Here is a 19644-nt window from a genome sequence, read left to right as displayed (position 1 = left end):
TTTAACTTATAATAATAATAATAATAATAATAATAATAATAATAATAATATATTTTTAGCAATTTGTAGTTAGGCCTATAACGTTTTATTTTTAGGAATAAAGAATATAATGTTTCTCCACTCCAAAGATCTCACAGTCACATTTCATACTATACGAAATTAGATTAGTGAATGCACATGCAAGCCAAGTTTCATGCTGCAGCGCCAATAGAGGTAGTTGTCATGGTTACCACAAGGTTAGAAAATAAACATTGCCAATAGTAGTGATTACTGTATAATAAAAAGTTATTTGAGTGAAATTAAATAGTTTTATTTTGGGTTAAATTAGAAAATACAGTATATATATATATTTATATTTTTCAACTAATAAATTCTTAAGTGCGAATTCGCTGACTATATATATTAACTAATTTTTATATATACAATAGGCAAAAACATGGTGAAACTTACTGCTGCACTTGTTATACGTAAAATGGTCAAAAAGAGCAACCAACAAAATGGAAATGAAAAAGCTGCTTTAAGAAAACTGACTCATCTTCATTTAAAGGACAATTTTATAGACAGCATTGTAAGTACATTATTATTTTTCAAGAAATGTAATTTTATAAATTCATAATAAGCTTACTAAGCAATTTACTCATGATACATTTTTATGTTTTTAGGGTAACATAACGGAATGCAAGAATTTAACAGTCATATACTTACAGAACAATTACTTGACTAAAATAGAAAATTTAGAACATGCCTCTAATTTGACCCACTTATACCTGCAGAGAAATAATATAAAGAAAATTGAAAACTTAAGTGGACTTACAAAGCTGAAGAAACTGTAAGTATAAGCTTCTATTTCAAAATGGAAATAAAATAATGCTACTTACCAACGTTTAAAATGTTACGATTGGTTTTACAGATATATTGGGCAAAACTGCATAGCTGTTATTGAAGGTCTGGACAAACTGTGCAATCTTGAAGAACTGCATATTCAAAAGCAGCAACTTCCGCAAGGAGAGATGTTACATTTTGATCCAAGGACTATGAAAGGACTTTCTGTGAGTTTTCAAATAATTTTACTTTCTATCCATGTAAACCTTTCTTCCCTTCACTCAGCTGCACAAGGAATAATAATATTGCAGTTGGCTTTTCACTTATTGAGTTTTCTTTTATGATGTTCCAGTTTACAAATGTTGCAGAAAAACCAGTAATTTCCTTTTCAAGAAATAACAAATTTTTCTTAATAAAAAAGTCCTCCCTTACAATATCTGAATGTGCATGACATCATCTACATTTTGGTTTAACTGTTTGCAATCTGTTTCATTCAGAATCAAAACTATTCTCTCAAATCTTGGCCCGAAATCTTAATTTTTATTTCTATCTACGAATGTGAAAACTAGCATTGTTCTTAATCACCTACAAACAACCCCCAAGCTGTTTGGAAGACTACACCTGCCGTTAGTAGGTTCATATGACCTAGCTGGGAGGATTGTCAGACAACTCCACCAACCATATCCCCTCTTCACCACTTAAGGGATGCTTATGCATGCCATGGCAGGTCAGCATGCTGACATGGCATTTCTTCTATTTTTGATAGAACAGTTAAACTGCTGTGACTCAGTCCCCAGATTGCTTAGTTTGTTAAAAACAAATTGCATCAAAGGAAGGTGAAGGCGAGATTTGAGTAGGAGAGGTTATGGAATGCACTTTATTACCATAGTCTAGTATATACAGTCACGAAGCTCAATACATAGTAAATATGCATACATAGATAGTTGCTAACCACTAGGATCGCTAATATCGCCTCATTACAGACAATGCGAAATAGTACTGGCACAGTCTGTTGTTCCTAGCACCCTCACAACTCAAGCTTCGTGACTGTATATACTAGACTGTGTCATTACTCTTTGCAACCCACATCACATTATAAAATTTTAGTAATAGTGGTTATTGAGGTGATAGTAGTAGTAGTAGAATAATAGAATATAATACTAATCTAATTTGGATACTAGTGACAAAGGTCTGAAATGGCAAAATGGATCTTTTGTGAGTCATGTAGTGGACGATATAAATTAGGTACCTGGTACTGCATATAAAAGATGAGTTACTAAAAAATTTTTATATAAATATGGAGTATAATTTATTAATTTTAGTTTAGAAAAGTTAGCTGCTACTATATCACACTCCTTTGTTGCAGTCGGATTAGATATAGAGTTAATATTAGTTCATTTGTCAAGAGGAAATTGTTGTACTTTGTTGCTATATACCGGTAGCTTACTGTACTGCTGGAAAACACTTTTTTAACACAATGATACTGTTACTGTAATAGTAATATTCCACTGCATAACAAACCACTTATTAATATTTCGCAATTCGTTTTTTTATATAAATCATTTACTTGTACAAAAAAAAAATAGTATTTTCAGGTAATTGACTAGGATTCTATTTCTTTCGTCTTCCCTTCACTGCTGAGTTCTTAATCAAAATTCGAAAAGGATGGGTGTTCCCAAATTTTTAGTTAATTGACTGTGCAACTGAGAATTCCTTCACATTTGACTATGTTAGCAATTTCTTATTAGTACGTAGGCCTACACCAAGATATTACTGACCTTTTTACCCACAAAAAATATCTTAGATGTTTCCTTCGTTCCTTCTTGTTAATACAGTAAAACCTTGGATTACGAGCATAATTCGTTTCGAAAATGTGCTCTTAATCCAAAATATTCGCATATCAAACTAATTTTTTCCATAAAAAACAATGCAAACTCAAGATCAATTCGTTCCACAACCTTTTATTCATATAAAATACAGTATAATTTAGGTAAAATTCAATACAATAGTGCAACACAAATTACTTTCCTGTATTTTGTTTCCGAGTGTTTTTTTCACCTGTTTTACTGCTTAGTAAACTTCTTGAACACATAAAGAAAATATTTTCATTATTACTAACAGAATCACTTCTGACTGCTTGGACTCTTTTCTTTTGACTAAGAACTTTATCCAATGACACCTGCTTTTGTCTCATTTTGAGGATTTTGCAGAAATGTGACGTTGAGTTGTTAAACAGATTCATTGCATGCACTGCTACAACCTTATCAGGGTGATGAATTTGAAAAAAATTTGTACTGCTTCCCCTTTTTACACACCTCTTTAATCTCATTTGAAGTGAGAAATTTGTTCGCTCTTTTCTTCTCTTCCTCTTCAGACGCGATCTTCTACAGTGCCTCTTGCTGTTGCTTGCAATGCAGATCCATCATCTCGTCAGTGGTCAGTTCTTGGTTATGTTCTTCCACCAGTTCTTGAATGTCGTCCACATTCACTTCCAGTCCCAAAGTCGTCCCCAATGTAACAATTTCTTCCACTACTGCTGACTCCTCTGAATAATCTTCAAGAACACATTCGGCCACAGTTTTCTCCAAGCAGAATTGTGGGTTCTCTTGGTAATTCCATGCCAGGCACTGTCGATAATCTTCAGGGAGTTCACGATATGAAAATGATATTTCCAAATTTCTCGAAGCGAAGCAAGTTACGTACTAATCATGCTGCTTATACTGCAAGATATCGCTCGTTTAGCAAACAAAAATGTTTTCTCATTTTGAAAAACACTCGCAAATCCAGTTACTCGTAATCCAAGCTTTTACTGTATACAGTAATTGAGTAGCTAGTTTTTTATTCCATGTTGAATCTTTCGTACACTACTTTTAACACTTGAATATAAATAATTGATTAAATGGCGATCTTAGGCTCTGAGGAAGGTGTGAAGAAGCACCGAAACAGCTGTAAGCAGCACATACTTACACAATTAACACGAGTAAGATCGCCATTTAATCAATTACTTTTTTATTGTGTTGGAATTAACTACACTTCTTAACAGTACATGAATCAGAACTTATACATTAACTTGTAATGAGAAATATTGGAATTCACTGTTTTGGTATAAATAAAAAAGCACAAAGAAAGTGTCTGACAAGAGCTGATGTTGACAAATTAAGCACGAAGAAAGTACAAAAAATGTAATTTACAATGAAAGGAGCAGGTACTTTGCTTACAGTGTCTATTTTTTCCAAGTGTTATTTTTTTTTCACTATATTTTATGTAAAAAAAATATTTAACCAGTAGTACACAGTAACACAAAAGTCAAATTATCTCTTACACAATAATTTACGACACATTTGTTGTTCAAAATCTCCTTTTACAACAATGGCGAAGAAAACCTGTTTTTATTGGGATGAGTTGTATACAATTTCATTTATGTTCGTTTTTTTAATGAAGTTAAGGAAAATAAAGTAAAAAAAAGAATGTCATGGGTTAACATGATTAAGAACTGAATGTCTGCAAAACACGTAAAACATAGAATAAAATAGTGTGTATAAATATCTGAAAACATACATCTATTGGATTTCTCAGATTAATTCTAATATTAAATGTCTTGCAGTATAATTTGCGGACAACATTCAAATATAAAGCAGCAAATATATTTCCTTATTTCAGAGATGTTTGCATGTCCTGGATATTACCAGCAATGGTTTATCATCCATTGCAGATTTAGAATGCTTACAAGAAATAGAATGGCTCATAGCTCGCAGTAATAAGCTTTCTGACATCACAGACTTAACACAGACCATATCCCAGTGGTACAATCTTACGACATTAGAACTACAAGGGAACCCTGTCTGTTCACAGCAGAAGTATAGAGAACGACTGATTACATCGTCCAATAGACTGGGTGAGTATATGGAAGACATTACAGCAGTATGTTTGTATGTTTATTTGGTAACAATGTATTAATATGTATATGAAGGTAGAGCTTCAGGATTGGTTTCTTACTTTCCAATGTCTATGCATAATAATGACAAACAGAATTTTTTGCTGAACTAGACTGCAGAAACGAACGTGAGGTATGTATTACATGGCAGTACTTGAGTCAATGAGTTTAAGTCGGCTTAAAGGGAAAGGAGTGATTATGTATGAGTGTCCCAAAGCTAATTCATGAATTTCCAGCAAAAAATCTCTTTCAACATCTGAATATGTCAATGCAGTGAAGCTTTCTTACAATTTTATTTCTGTAAGATCTGTTCCTGACAAATCCTTTAATACAACCCATTGGAGGCATAATGACTGCAATGAGATAGAAACTATTGGTCACATATTGGAATTCTGTAGGATAAGCAAACTGCTATGGAACAAAAGACATCCTAGAGTGAGGACAAGTATTGCAGAAGTCTTGAGACACCTTGGTTGGGAGGTTCATGAAGAGGTTCACTGAATGTAAGTCGCAGATTTCAACAGGCAGACGAACATCATAGCCATTGACAGGATTAAGGATAAGGCCATGGTATTGGATCCAACCATCTGCTTTGAGAGAAACCTCTCACAAGCGGACGAGGTCAACATAGAAAAACAAGAAATATATGAACCAAACCTACTTTTCCTCTCTTCTAAATATAACATACCTATTAATCAGTGGGTCGTCAGAGGTATGTTATTTGGAGCGAAAGGTTCCCTTCCACAGTCTACTTACCAACTATTAGTGAAATTAAAATTCTAAATCTTTCAAATACAAAACATTCTATTGCAAATTCTTAGGGACTCTTTACATATCATCCAATATTATTTATATTTTCAAGAAAGATAATTTTGTCAATATGACATTTTGTCATCTAGTGGATCCCAAATTCAAAATTCAAATAATTTTTTTTTAAATTAACAACTTAAAAAATCATAACTGTTCTGTATTCAGGATCCTTGAGGTCACTCTCACTGGAAGGCTGATTAAACCAAATCTTTCTCTCATAAACGCAATTTATCTTAAAGATTTATTTATTTGTTTTTTATTTTTATAATTCTGCTCCTCGACTCCTCTGTTATTGCCTGTTTCGTTTCTTGCAAAAATAAGCAGCTTTTTAAAATTTAAATTATGGTCAGCATAGTACATGTAAAAATGATTGCTCCGTCCATTTTGATCCTTTCTCTCTCTTAGTTATGGGATATTATGGTGTGTTTGGTAAATTTCCAATCTCATTCTTACCATATTTGAAGAATGAGAAGAGTTTTAAACTTTTTTTTAATGAAAGATATAGTTGTAATGGAATGAAAGGACATAAAAATCACATCCATCTGGAAGTTCACCATCATATTCACCTTAATTTTAACTACTCTATTGGTACTTCAAAATAATAATGAGTCATTTTTCCTCTCTGTGAGCCTCAGCATTATTATTTATTACCCTTTTGAAGAAAGCCATACTATTGATATCTATCACCTTGAACCAGCTGGCAACCAGTCAATAGGCCACTAAGATCAACTATCATCATCTCCTTTATTTTCCAGTATTATTAGATGGAAAGCAGATCCATGAGACAACTAGAGACTTTCTTAAGAAGCTGGAAATGACAAAAATAGGACGTCAGATGGCTCCTCAGTTACTGAATTCTACCCCAACTTTATCTGCAGACATTACAAGTAAGTGTTTAAATTGCTTTATTTTGTTGTTAAATGCATACAAGTAATGTATATAATAAGTTAACATACAATACTGCATTCTGTTATAGATCTCACCAAGAATTTTACACCAGGTGTGAGGAAATCAATCACCCAATCCATCTTGCAAGATGCAGAACTTACAACAGTTATGAATGAGAATTTAAAAAAAACAAGCAATACTTCTATGTTTCCAGCTTGGAAAATGTGTAAGTTATAAATCATATTATTATTATTATTATTATTTAGTAAAACCTTCATGCCCAAAAATACGGAAGAAATTTAAAACTGACAAACAGACATTTTTATGTGAGTAGATAATTCCTATAATCCCAAATCTAGCTTTCAGATAAAGCTCCCTGTGAAGCAGACTTGAATAATATATACGTTACTGTAGGTATGTTAACAGAAAACCACAATTTCAAGTGACATAGAGTTTGTGTGCACTCAATGTGGGTTTCTGGGATCTTGTCAGCCCACTCTAGTTATGTGGGCATAAAGGGAAAAATTGAGACGGTGTCAGGTGAAGTTCCTGGGTAGCTCAGTCGGTAGAGCACTGGTGTGTTCAGCCGGGATTGATACCCAGCCCCAGAACAATTTTTCTCTTGAAATTATTCAATTCCTATAATCATTACGGCAGCTGCCAGCATCATCCTAGCATTTTTTTAAATAATCAATAGCAGTAGGCTGTTGGTGGCTACATCATACATATTTTTATCACAATAAAAAGCAATCAAGCCCAAGGTTTTGGATTGCAGTAGGTAGCCTCCATCCATTACTGTATAAAGACTCTTACACTTCTTAGTCTGTCCTCATATATTGTGAGGCATTGAGGAAACGAGAGATCATACCATACAGGATGAACAGAATCCAACCTACAACTACCCCCATTTCAGAACAGGATTCATCATAATCGCCAAAAAGTAGGCAGAGACGCAAAAGGCTACATGTCAAGTGTGCGGCATTAGCACAAAAAAAAGTCTAGAATTTTTATACCAGCTGCCTATCTCACAATCACCATCTTCTTCACATAAAGTAGCTGAGTTACAAAGTAACTTATGTGATCACATATTGGTTCACCAGACTTAAACAGCTGAATAATTCTGAAGTAGTGCTGACAATCATACTTAAAATTTTGAATAATCAATTTAAATGATCAACTCTGGTGATGTCTGGCTTCAATTATTTATGACGAGAAAGAAGTGAAAGTTCTGAGAATATATATTTAATGCGCAGGAAATTACAGATTTTGCAACAAAATACAGCATTTTCATTTTTCCTTTTTTTGCAGGTTTGGAGTCAGACAGTTGTCCGATACCAAAACAACTTGTTCCTAGACCATTTTGGCGCCAAGTAAAAGGTGGCAGAGCTCCATGCACGCAGACAAAAAAATCAAAACAGAATCTCACTCTTCCATTTATATAATTTATTTTGTTACAATAACCATGTATTAATGATTATTAAAGTCAATTTTTATACAATGTGTAATTTTTTCAGCTTGACAAATAAAACGGTATTGTTAAATGACACCATCATGCAGCACTATAAATAACCACGATTTTCAGCTTGATAAAATGAGTATCATTAAATGAAACCACCACGCAACACTATAAAATAATAACCACAATTTTAGGGAACGTTTCTACATTTATTTACCTTCTGTTACGCTCAACTTGACAGTCCTCTTGACTGGTCACAGCTCAGGTCATCTTTGAGTCATAATACAGTACTCAAATTTACAATACGTTCTTGAAGAATGTAACATTATTTGTACGAAATCTTAGCCGCTTAGAGCCTAAGTTTGCTGATATGTTACACTGAAAAATTCAATCCAGAAAATTTTACACTGACTTACCTTGTTTCTTCTAATGTGATTATTTTATATAAAAAAGTTGGTTATTTTTGATTGCTTGCTCTTTTTATGTAAGAAAGTTGGTTATTTTGGACTGCTTGCTTATAAGAAATAAACCATGCCCTCAAATTGTCATAACTAGGGGGCGGATGTTGATGACCTAAAAATCTACTTAAAATGATCATTAAATGCCCTTAAATTAATGGAAAAACGACATAAAATTAAATATTATTCACTGTATTCGCACCACAACTTCTTAAAAATTAGTCACCTTGTTTCAATGACTGCCCTGCAAATCTTGGAGAGAGGAGGCAACTTCATGGAATTTGGTTAAGATAAAGGAAAAGAACATGCAACAAGAGAAAGGTTTCACGGAAAAACTATAGATTTTAATAAGGGTTTACTATATGTATTAATCAGGGGAGTCCATATCAGTGCCTTCATTCTCCGTCTTCTCCTCTTTCTGCGCTTCACTTTTGTTACCAGATCTTCCAGATGAGGGAGTGTGAATGACAAAATAAATTATGGGTGCAGTGTGGATTCTTGCATTCTTTGTGTTAAAAATACTGTCTACTGTCCAGGACATGGTGAAAGTTTCCCCCCTTCCAAACATAAATTCTAAAGACACCCTCGTACTGACAAAAGAACAATAGCAGTCAAAGTCCTCACTTAAACTAAGCTGCTGTCAAGCATTTTATATTACTTCCGTTGTGTCAAGTGACGTCTTCAGTGGAATGAGGGATGGACTTTAGAGTCTGTTCCAAACTATAAAACTCAAAATTCACTGTTATTCACTTATTCAGTAGGTAATTACTATTGACCTATTTGGTTAGAAAATGATTTAACAGGCCGATCGGTAAAGAAGAAAGTAAATGCATTCCAAATGATCTAAAAGTTCTTCAAAGTATTAAAAATTTCTATATTAATATGCATTGTCCTAATGTGAAAAATAAGATGGCTTTTTATCAACATCCGCCCTCTAGCGATTACTCTTATATAGTGTGTTCAGTTATATCATGGTGTGTTACAAAATGCTTGTCTGTTACTAAAGGTACGGTCACACATCGCTACTTTTGCAGCGCAACTTTTGTACTGCAGCTGCAAAAGTTGCGTGTCGTGTTCACACGTAAGCCAAAAGTAGCGCGCTGCACGCTACTTTTCGTGCTGTGCAACCCGAGTGCTGCAAAAGTTGCAACTGGAGGTTGCAAGGATGGACAGCTTCGAATTTCTACGAATTTGAAAGTAGGCCTCATCTTAACAATGAACACATGCTGTATTCTCGCATTTTTTAAATTTTCACGGAAACCTAATTTGGAGCAAAATTGATTTAGATATTTAAATCACGTTTTATATCTTCTGAGGTTTAAATGCAATCTTGTAAGTGTAAAAAATATATAAACTAAAAACATATAACCGAAATAAATTAACATGGAAAGTACAGTAATTTTGCAGGGACTTGAGAAACAAGCGTGTAAGTGCAAAACGTATAAAAGAAGTTTTACTGTCATTATATCTACTTAAAATATATGAATCATCCATGTACTTACCAGTCTTTCAGAAGTGAGAATATAATATTATGATGATGATATTAGTAAATTATGCTATTAAATAGAGACTATTTACTTTCAGCCATTAAATTTTATCACGGAAATATAAAGAGTATAAAAAAATGTAATGTAATCATGAAAGTTCGTGATTTAAAAGAGACAACAGAGATCTTTAAAATTGTGTGGAATATGTTGTTGTTGTTTTCTAATGCCAGGCGTTTGACAATAAAGTCATTTGACCTCTTGCACTCCAATATTTTTCAAAGATATTATCATGACCAGCCAATGAAGCACAGATTTTGAGGTGTTCCGAATCCATTTCTTGGTTTGAGTTGCACAATGGGCAGTTAGGGGACTGATATATTCCAATTCTATGCAGGTGTTTAGCCAAACAATCATGGCCTGTTACCAATCTAAATGCAGCTACAGACGATTTTCGTGGTAAATCGGGAATTAACTGTGGATTTTGATGCAGAGAGTTCCATTTTTTCCCTTGGGATTGTGTTATCAAATTTTGTTTGTTGAAGTCTAAGTATGTAGATTTAATAAATCTCTTCACAGAGTAATACGTAGATTTAGTAACAGGTCTGTAAGTAGCAGTGCTGCCCTTCTTTGCTAAAGCATCCGCATTCTCGTTTCCCAGGATTCCACAATGGGATGGTATCCATTGGAATACAATTCTTTTATTGAGTGATATTAATTGAGAAAGCATTTTAGTTATTTCTGCTGTTTGAGATGAAGGTGTGTGTTTAGAGACGATTGATAGAATAGCTGCTTTGGAGTCTGACAATGTAACTGCATATATATTTAAGGGAGGTTGTTTAAATATTTAAGTGGTTGTGCATTTCAAATAATCGCAAGTCACTGCCAGATGCATCACCATAAAGCAAAGAACTTGAACTTTTAATGAATATCGCAATTAATGCAGCATTTTCTGCTCAACCTATTATTACAATATCTTGAATATAATGCATATATGTATACAGTGATATCAATCAACTTTTCTCCCAATAATGATATGTTGTGGGTTGCACTGGCCCACTGCTGCTGAGGAACAATGATATATTGCAGATTGCATCGGCATACTCCCGGCGAGGAGGAGCAAGATGAGCATAGAGTAGGCCTATTACAGAAAAATGGTAACAAACATTTTTCCCAAATAGGTGCTCACTTGAAATGTTCCACGTATATAATGTTATTGATTTGTTTTTGTGGAATTTACAGAAATAAGAAATATAACATAAATTATTCACGTTCAAATATTAATGACCTTTTACAACATATCAAGTTCTACATACGAATTCTTACTGTTTTATTGTTGACTTCTAAGCTACTTCATGATTTGAACTAACTTTCTGCTCTTAATATATAGTCATTATTTTTCACCATCATCATCATCATCATCATCATCATCAATTGCACAACTTTGGAAGTAGGGATGAAAAAATGAAACTTTATTAAAAAAAAAATGGGAAACAAGATTTAATGAATAACTATAATGTATATATATAGTTATTCATTTATGATGCTTGTTAATAAGGTGTAATTTAATATCTTCTCAATTTACATTTTTTATATAAAAGGTGAAGTTTTATTTACCTCTTTAAGCACTTACAATACACTAGCATTTTTTTTGTTTTAACTTCTTCCCCAATGTGCATTATGTATGCTTGTTTTCAAACATAAAAAATAACCACATTTGTAACTTATGTTTTCTCACAATAAGCAAAAAAAAAAGAGGAAAAAAAAATAGAAAAAAAAAAAATTAACAGATTCTGAACATTTCTTACTCCTAGACAAATACTAGGGTTCATTCATAATATGGAAAGCCACCATTTTTTTTTTTTTTACTGATAGATGGGCAGAACAAGAAAGTAATATTACTGGTACTTCCACAGTAGGTAGGCGATAACACCCACACTGATCAATAGCTGCCATCATGTGCATAAATCTTTATTTTGGATTCTTATTGTCACACCCATATTCTGACCTCAATTTACAAACCTCTCACTCATTAAAATTTCCTGTTTTTGTAGGAATAATAAAAAAAAGCAGTTGTCCGTATATTATAGATGACTTATTCCCAAGCACAACAAGTGGAAACAATCAAGTGATATGTTTCCATTAATATTCAAGCACAAATTTACTACCTGTATAAATTTTTTTTACAAAAAAAAAAAATTGCAGGCAGGTCTACTTTTCAGTTACTATCAAATAAATATATCTAATTCAATGCATTTACAATATTAAGTGTGGTAGTTTTGTACAGCAATGTAAAGCAGTAAGTTATAGTGGCATAAAATTTGTTTAGCAGAATTTATTTTACCCAAGCATCAGGCTTTCAATATAAAATGTCATTTTGATTTAAGTTAAGCCAATTAATTGTCGAGAACGTATAAGTTATATAAAAACTGTCAATTCTGCCCAGTTTGTATTTTTTATGTACTGTAAAGTCAAATTTAACATCTTGACAACAGATTATAATGGTGACAGCCATCTTGTCAACACATCTTGGTGACAGCCATCTTGTTGATACATCTATAACTGCTCATGTAGCAAGGCTTTCGTGCAACATTAAAAGAAGATGACAAAACACAATGCACATACACTTTTTTCCCTAAACTAAATGACATATTGTTATATTTATATATAAAAACTAATATTAATAATAGTAATAATACGAAAGGAAGTAAAATGCATCTCAGATACAGATAAAACATTTACAGTATAAAGATTATTTAAAAAAATACAACTCAACTACTGTACCACTTTCTTTCGTCTCTCTTTTTTTTATTTATTTTACTATAAGATGAAGTACTACTACAGCCAGATGCAAAGACTGCATTTTTCCTTACATATTTATGGTGATCTGAATGATGGCAATAGAAGAAATGGCATATTCAGACAATGCAAGTGATTCTGCTGCAAAGTCTGAAACATTAAGACTCATTATTTCTACCAATAATAATCTGTAGCTATATTATACTTATATGATGAAAGGAATGAAAGATTTAGCTGCCCAAACGAGCAGTTGGTACCCTTGAAATTGACGTGAATGAAATGTACTCGATCATGTAATATGTTTGACTCATAAACACGTAGAGTTTATGTTTTAAATTACATTTTTTTGTTTGCATAAACCTGGTAATAAAGGCTACCGTAAACAATTAAGAAAAATGATACAAATATCCAAAAATATTGGAATGTGAACACATACTTGTGTCCTGTATAGATATTTAGCTATAAACGTTTTCGGTCTCCTCTGATGAATGAATAACAGATTTGAAGCATTCAATTGTAGATCAGATCTGCTCTTCTTCTGCTGAATAGTGGTAAATGCCTGAAAGCTTGGTCAATACAATATACAAGCTGCCACAAATTGCTGAACAGGAATCTCAATCAAATCATCCATAATGATGACGAATTATAACGAATTTCATCAATTAATGGTAGAATCCCTCTCCCTCCCCCTTTATATTTGAACCACTCACACAGAAATCTAACAGTTTCCAGAGCAACGATAGGCCCTACTGTGTCTTCAGAGTGCAATGAAAATGAGTGAATGAGAGACTATAAAGTGTCAATGCAAATGAAAGCACGAGGCATGAACTTCCATACATACACGAAAATAAGAAATAAAAGTTTTTTTCCCCCCCTTTTTTTCTGGTATGCATCATTCACATCATCCACAAACTGATACTGGCTTCAAAGAGCTTTGTATTTAAGGCATATGAAAATAAAGCACCAAATTTTGTATCTAAATTCACAACTGAATTTGTTGACCTAATTCAGATTGTAAATTATGATACAAATCGAAGTCTTCATTTTGATATCAACATGGGGCCCTTGTTAGCCAAACACTTCTCACGGATCGTGTACTCTCTTAAACACAAAAATATCTTACTTATATTTTTATATATTATTATTTTTATCCTTCAACCACAATATATGTACCTTAACGACTTAAAAATGTAGGTTTATTTTTTCTTTATTTTTTAAGTCTATACACAAAAAATATCAAGCTCTCTGTCTCTCTACACATTTAGCAGGAATATTAGATCAGGAAAGAAAATGATTAGGTTTAAATACCGATGTCTACTGTTTCAAGACCCAAAATATTTATATATGGATATTCTAACACTATAAGAGGGATCTGTTAGTTTGTACCCTAGTATAAAATTAGACAGCACTGTCTGGAGATTAATCCCCGAGTTCAAAGTTAAACAGCAACATGAAAATATACCAGGATATCTGACACTGCATTACAATGAAACCTGTATAAACACAGCATACAGGACTGCCACCACATACTATTTTAATTTTTTTTTAACTTTCAATATACATAATGTTGAAGTACTTTGTGTGTGTGTGTGTGTGTGTATATATAAATATTTATATTTTGTACAGAACAAATTTTACAAACTGAAACACTGCTTTAAGTTGAGTAGTATCACAACTAAGAAACACACTGTGAGCAAGTTGTTATCTGAACACCACGGTCTTGTGATTAGAAAGAAATTGTACTTCATACAATTATCTATTCCTGGTTTCTTAACCTGAAGATAATTTAGATACTTCAGCTTAATATGAAAATCTGTAATAGTTCGTCAGTAAACAGGACTCTATTTTAATGTACAACGCACTATAATCAGTTATAAATTACACATATATATTAATAAAGAAATAATTAGTTGTCAATGTTTTTCCCACCCCAAAACAATACATCCAGCTGAACACAGCACTAAAAGAGATTAACTACATACTGTAAAAATACTTCGTAACACTGCTCTTAAATTGAGGGGAAGGGGCAGTTACAACAGGTTTCATCATAATTTCTTCATACTAGCAGTTGTACTGTATCTGAAATTCACTATCATGCTGACAAGAATTTCACTTATATTAAAATAAACTCTTTTCTACAATTATCAGGTAAAATATATGCCAGCAATAAAATAAATATATCATATTTTCAACATCGATATTGAAAGATTAATCAATTTCCATCCTTTGGCATGTAAATGTGCGCGTGCTACCATCCCAAGAACATAATGTACAAATAATGCATTTTTAAATGCATATAACATAAAAAATGCAAACGAGAGAATATAAGCCACAGGCTGACTTATAATCTTCATTGCTTTGTTCTTTTTAAAGTAATTTGCAAACTGAAATTACTGGCTTTTGTTACAAGCAGCAATACTCTCATATCATGTTTCATCCCTGAAACATACAAAGCTTGCCACTTACCAAGTTAACCCCATTATTCTGAGTTTGGGAGTGATGAATTTGCTCTCACCTGCAAAATCAATAATATATTTGAGATCAGATCATTTGAAAATCACAAAATTTGTATCAAAATATTTAACTTTCATAATTTTCTCGTTTGTCATTATCATGACTATAATAACTTCTAAATACAATATGTTTCAGTAGGATATCCCATTTTTTAATTAGCTATAACTCTGCGTCCACAGATGACTTTTAAATTGTAAGTACATTGCAATGAGGCACAAAATCAGGAGTTTCAGTGGATACCGGAAGATGGCAGATTGCTTTTGATACATCGTCATAATGTTCATTATTGCCAAGTAACTATTCATCTCTCAGGCTATGTAAATTCTCAAAATCCTCAAGTCTACCATGAGACATCACTTCGTCCAGAAAAAGTTGGAGTGTGGTGTCCAATATCTGGTCATAGGATCAATGGACCAATTTTCTTTGAAGAAACTGTAAATACTAATCTGTATAAGAATATTTTCACGGATTTAGTGGAGCAGCTAGACATCGAACTTATGCAGGGATATTTTCAATAGGATGGTGCCACATGCCATGCTTCTAATGAATCCACAGCACACATCAGCAGCTTTTTGAGGACCGTGTTATCTTTTGACTTGAGGCCTCCAAGATCACCAGACTTAACATCAGCAGATTATTTTCTGTAGGGCTATCTTAAGAAAAGAGTTGACAGAAACAGACCGCAAACCATTTAGGATCTCTGGACAAACATCACAGCCGAAATAAACAATATCAATTATAGATATGTTGAGAAGTGTATCTGACAACATGGTGAAACAGGCAAGAATGTGTCTCCAAGAGAAGGGGGACACTTCCAGCACATCTTGTAACTGCAAATTATTTTCCCAGAGATAACTTCTCATTTACATTGGTTACATTCATTCATTCACAGTTTTCTGCCAAGGAGACCTACTTAAAAAGTGAGATATCCCACTGAAACACTATATTTAGCAATATTACTGACAACCAACGTGATGGGAACAGTCTGAAAAGAGTTTAGGAGTTACTCTGCAGAACTTCCAGAGTGCTTGTGCATTAAGCATTATGTTGAATTACGGAGTATGTAAAATGAAAACATGAAATTAAAACTCCGAAATATATTCATTAGCTTTTTCGTAATCAATGCAGTCACATTATCTAACATAACACTATGAAGACATATGAAGCCAATGACAATAGTTCAGGAAGTAGTGTGTTTGCCTGCTGATCTGAAATTGCATTCGGGCGTGGTTTTGATTCCCGCTTGGGTTTTTCCCGAGGTTTTCCCCAGTCGTAAAGTGAATGTCAGGTAATCTATGGCAAATCTTGGGCCTCATCTCGGCAAATATCATCTCGCTATCACTAATTTTATCAACACTAAATAACCCAGTAGTTGATACAACATAGTTAAATAACCAAGTAAAAAAAGAAGAGGAAAGCATATGAATGAGCTGCACTCACTTGTGATTTCACTGAGGCGCTGTCTGCTGCTGGATCTCAATCTTCTCTACTGTCATGTCAGGATTCATGGCCGTTGCCTCTTGAATTGCTTCTGCTAGCGCTCTATCATGGTCAATCGGGTCACCATCTGACTGAATTGTGATCTTCTGTTCCACTCGTGTTTCCACAACGCCATCACGTTCAGTCTTGTACTGAAAAGAATGGATACCAACATGAGGGAAATACACAACACAATAGAATAGTCATAGTTTGTAACTGGAAATCAAAGGAGATTGTGACTTTACTTCAATCTAATAAAAAACAACAGAAACCTACAATACAAGCAATCACAAAGAAAGATGTTTCTTTATTTAGCTTTGAAGCTGATCCCAGCTCTGAATATTCAGTACTTTCGCATCTTATAAATCAAGTTATAAAAAGAATGAAGAGCTAAGGAGAAAATTTAGAACTCTGAACTTTCATTTTCACTCACTCTTTATACAAAGTAAAAGTACAGAGTGACACTTAACAAATGGAAACTATAGTTCTGTTTCGAAATGACAAAGATATGAAAAATAAATGAGGGGTATGGGGGGGAAAAAAGATCGGGGTCCAGCACAAGTGAAAAACCAGTTATTACTACCAATAGGTAACTAATATGTGAATGTATCAACAGGCAAATCGCAATATAGCGAACGTAAAAGCTCCGCCCACGACCCTTTCCACTTTTCCCCTACTAGCTCACCAGACACACTACGTGATAGGCGAGTGTTGTGTCGAATGCACATTTCATGTGGGTGAGGATAACTTCCCCTACTGGCATTCGCTATATTGCGATTTATCCATATCAACATCTGAGATATTACTGAGCATAAATGATTAGCGTCCATTGAAACACGCACATAAGATTTGAGCATTGTATGAAAGAATGCCATGTATTGGCATGTCCTCAGGTTGTGGATAGAGAAGACAGCTTCCAGGTATGGAGGGTAGCTGCAAATATATTGAATAAGCAGTCGCAGACAGCCTGGGGATTGGGTGAAAGGTTAACAACCCATCACCATAAAAAAAAAAGAGCTTGTTACGAAACCATAACATAAGCTTCGGAATGAGACTGATTCTTTGGTGCGACCACAGCAAAGGAGAGATTTGGTACGGTTGACAAGCTTTTGTCATCTAGTCTGATTTTTAAAAAATTTGAAAGTTAGAATTTATAAAACAGTTATATTACTGGTTGTTATGTATGGCTGTGAAAAGTATTCAAGAATAAGATGCTTACGAAAATATTTGGGGCTAAGAGGAATGAAGTTACAGGAGAATGGAGAAAGTTACACAATGCAGAACTGCACGCATTGTATTCTTCACCTAACATAATTAGGAACATCAAATCCAGATGTTTGAGATGGGCAGGCGTGTAGTATGTATGGGTGAATTCAGAAATGCGTATAGAGTATTAGTTGGGAGACCTGAGGAAAAAAAGACCTTTGGGGAGGCCGAAATGTAAATGGGAGAGTAATATAAAAATGGATTTGAGAGAGGTGAGATATGATGGTAGAGACTGTATTTATCTTTCTCAGGATAGGGACTGATGGCAGACTTATGTGGGGGCGACAATGAACCTCCAGGTTCTCTAAAAGCCATTTGTAAGTAAGTAAGTAAGTATGAAAGAACATTCAGGGTCAGAATTTAAATTTGCTCTTCCAAAAATTTGCTTAATGTGATCCGATCTTTTTTTCCCCTTGTATCCTTCAAATGGAACAAAACTCGTAATAATTACGTGTTCTATTAAATATTCATTCATATCACTCCATGATGGAGCATAAGACAGTTGTGAATGTTTGCCATCACCTTCACTTCACTCCACTCCAAGTCTTGCCTTGCTGTCCGACTATTAAATGTAATACAACATTATTACTTATTCTACTTATGTCTAAAAACTCGTGTTTGAAGTTCAACCAAAATGGATCCATACCAGTAGAACACCGCAGAAGTTCAAAATGCGCTCCATTTACCTGAAGACAGTGTCCTACTGATTGTGATATTCCTCTATCATACTTAAAATTGTTGCTGAGCTGATAACCTGTGAACCCTCCTTTCAAGTTGTCTATAAAATAGTATTTTGTCTGAGAAACGTGCTGTTTCACAAACCCACATAGAAAAAAAAGTCAAGAGATGTGAGGTCAGGTGACCATGTAGGCCATGACAAGTTTGTTTCATCCAAATTCAATGGATATCAAACACGTTACACAGTTCCTAACAAACGGATGCAGCATAATATGCACTGACCCTATCTAAATGTAAGCACATTCTCAGCCATTAAGGAACTTGATTACAGTGCTCTCTAGTAATTTATTAATGTTTACTTGCATATTTTCCAAAATAACTATAACTTTTACGAGCACCAGCGTTTTTGGATTCACACAACATTTTGGGTTCTCTTTGTATAAGCATCGTGAACTTTGTGTAGGTGCACGCCCATCCAGAAAGAATAGGTATTCTTCATTCATCACTGAACAGGAAATTCTCAAGGAAGGTTCAGTCAATTTACAAACATTATGTCATCCAGTTGCAATACATAAGCCTCTTTTCTGGATCCATATCCATTTCTTGCATTTGTGTGTAATGTTGAAAATAATTCAGATAAGATTGTGTTGTATTGCATAGAAAATGTTTTGTTACAAATTTTGTTCAATGAAATTAATTTATTATGTCTATCTTTATCATTTCAAAACAGAACTTTTTTTTTTTTTTTTTACAATCTGTCAAGAGACTTTTATGTCGCACACTATAAAGAAAAAGCTGTAAAAAATTAAATTCGAAATTTTCACGAAATATACGTTTCCATCATTCCTGATATTGAAGAGTCAGTTTTGGGTATTTTGTCTATATGTGTACAACAATTTCTCCTAGTCACTCAATGAATAATTACATGATATCCTGTTATGCTGAAACGAAATGTCATAGCCCACGGGCTCCTTAAATGAACTATTTAAAAATAAATTCCATGCCATATTCCAAATTTTGTCAGTCTACAGTATCTTGAGTCAATGCAACTGGAAG

The 19644-nt window shown here is 33.6% G+C and overlaps 2 protein-coding genes across 5 annotated transcripts in view; one reads left to right on the top strand and one right to left on the bottom strand.

Moving 5' to 3' along the window:
- Positions 1–141: 141 nt before the first annotated feature.
- On the top strand, positions 142–7956 carry LOC138703593 (protein phosphatase 1 regulatory subunit 42-like). The gene is made up of 7 exons (XM_069831609.1): positions 142–568; positions 663–829; positions 911–1049; positions 4483–4717; positions 6322–6453; positions 6543–6680; positions 7763–7956. The coding sequence occupies exons 1-7, from the start codon at positions 437–439 to the stop codon at positions 7894–7896; spliced, it is 1077 nt and encodes a 358-aa protein (XP_069687710.1). The 5' UTR covers positions 142–436; the 3' UTR covers positions 7897–7956.
- A 3476-nt stretch (positions 7957–11432) lies between these two features.
- The window catches only part of cora (erythrocyte membrane protein band 4.1 like coracle), a 230775-nt gene continuing 222563 nt past the window's right edge, over positions 11433–19644 (bottom strand). For all 4 annotated transcript variants that reach the window (XM_069831604.1, XM_069831605.1, XM_069831607.1 and 1 more), the window contains 2 exons: positions 16606–16796; positions 11433–15166 (listed from right to left, as the gene is read on the bottom strand). In XM_069831604.1, coding sequence (XP_069687705.1) covers positions 16614–16796 — 183 coding nt within the window. In that variant the 3' untranslated portion in view covers positions 11433–15166; positions 16606–16613. The remainder of the gene's footprint in view (positions 15167–16605; positions 16797–19644) is intronic.

This window comes from Periplaneta americana, chromosome 7, assembly GCF_040183065.1.
Source record: "Periplaneta americana isolate PAMFEO1 chromosome 7, P.americana_PAMFEO1_priV1, whole genome shotgun sequence".
NCBI classification, from domain to species: domain Eukaryota; kingdom Metazoa; phylum Arthropoda; class Insecta; order Blattodea; family Blattidae; genus Periplaneta; species Periplaneta americana.
Note: the sequence above shows the minus strand (reverse complement) of the source record. Positions and strands in the feature narration are given on the sequence as shown.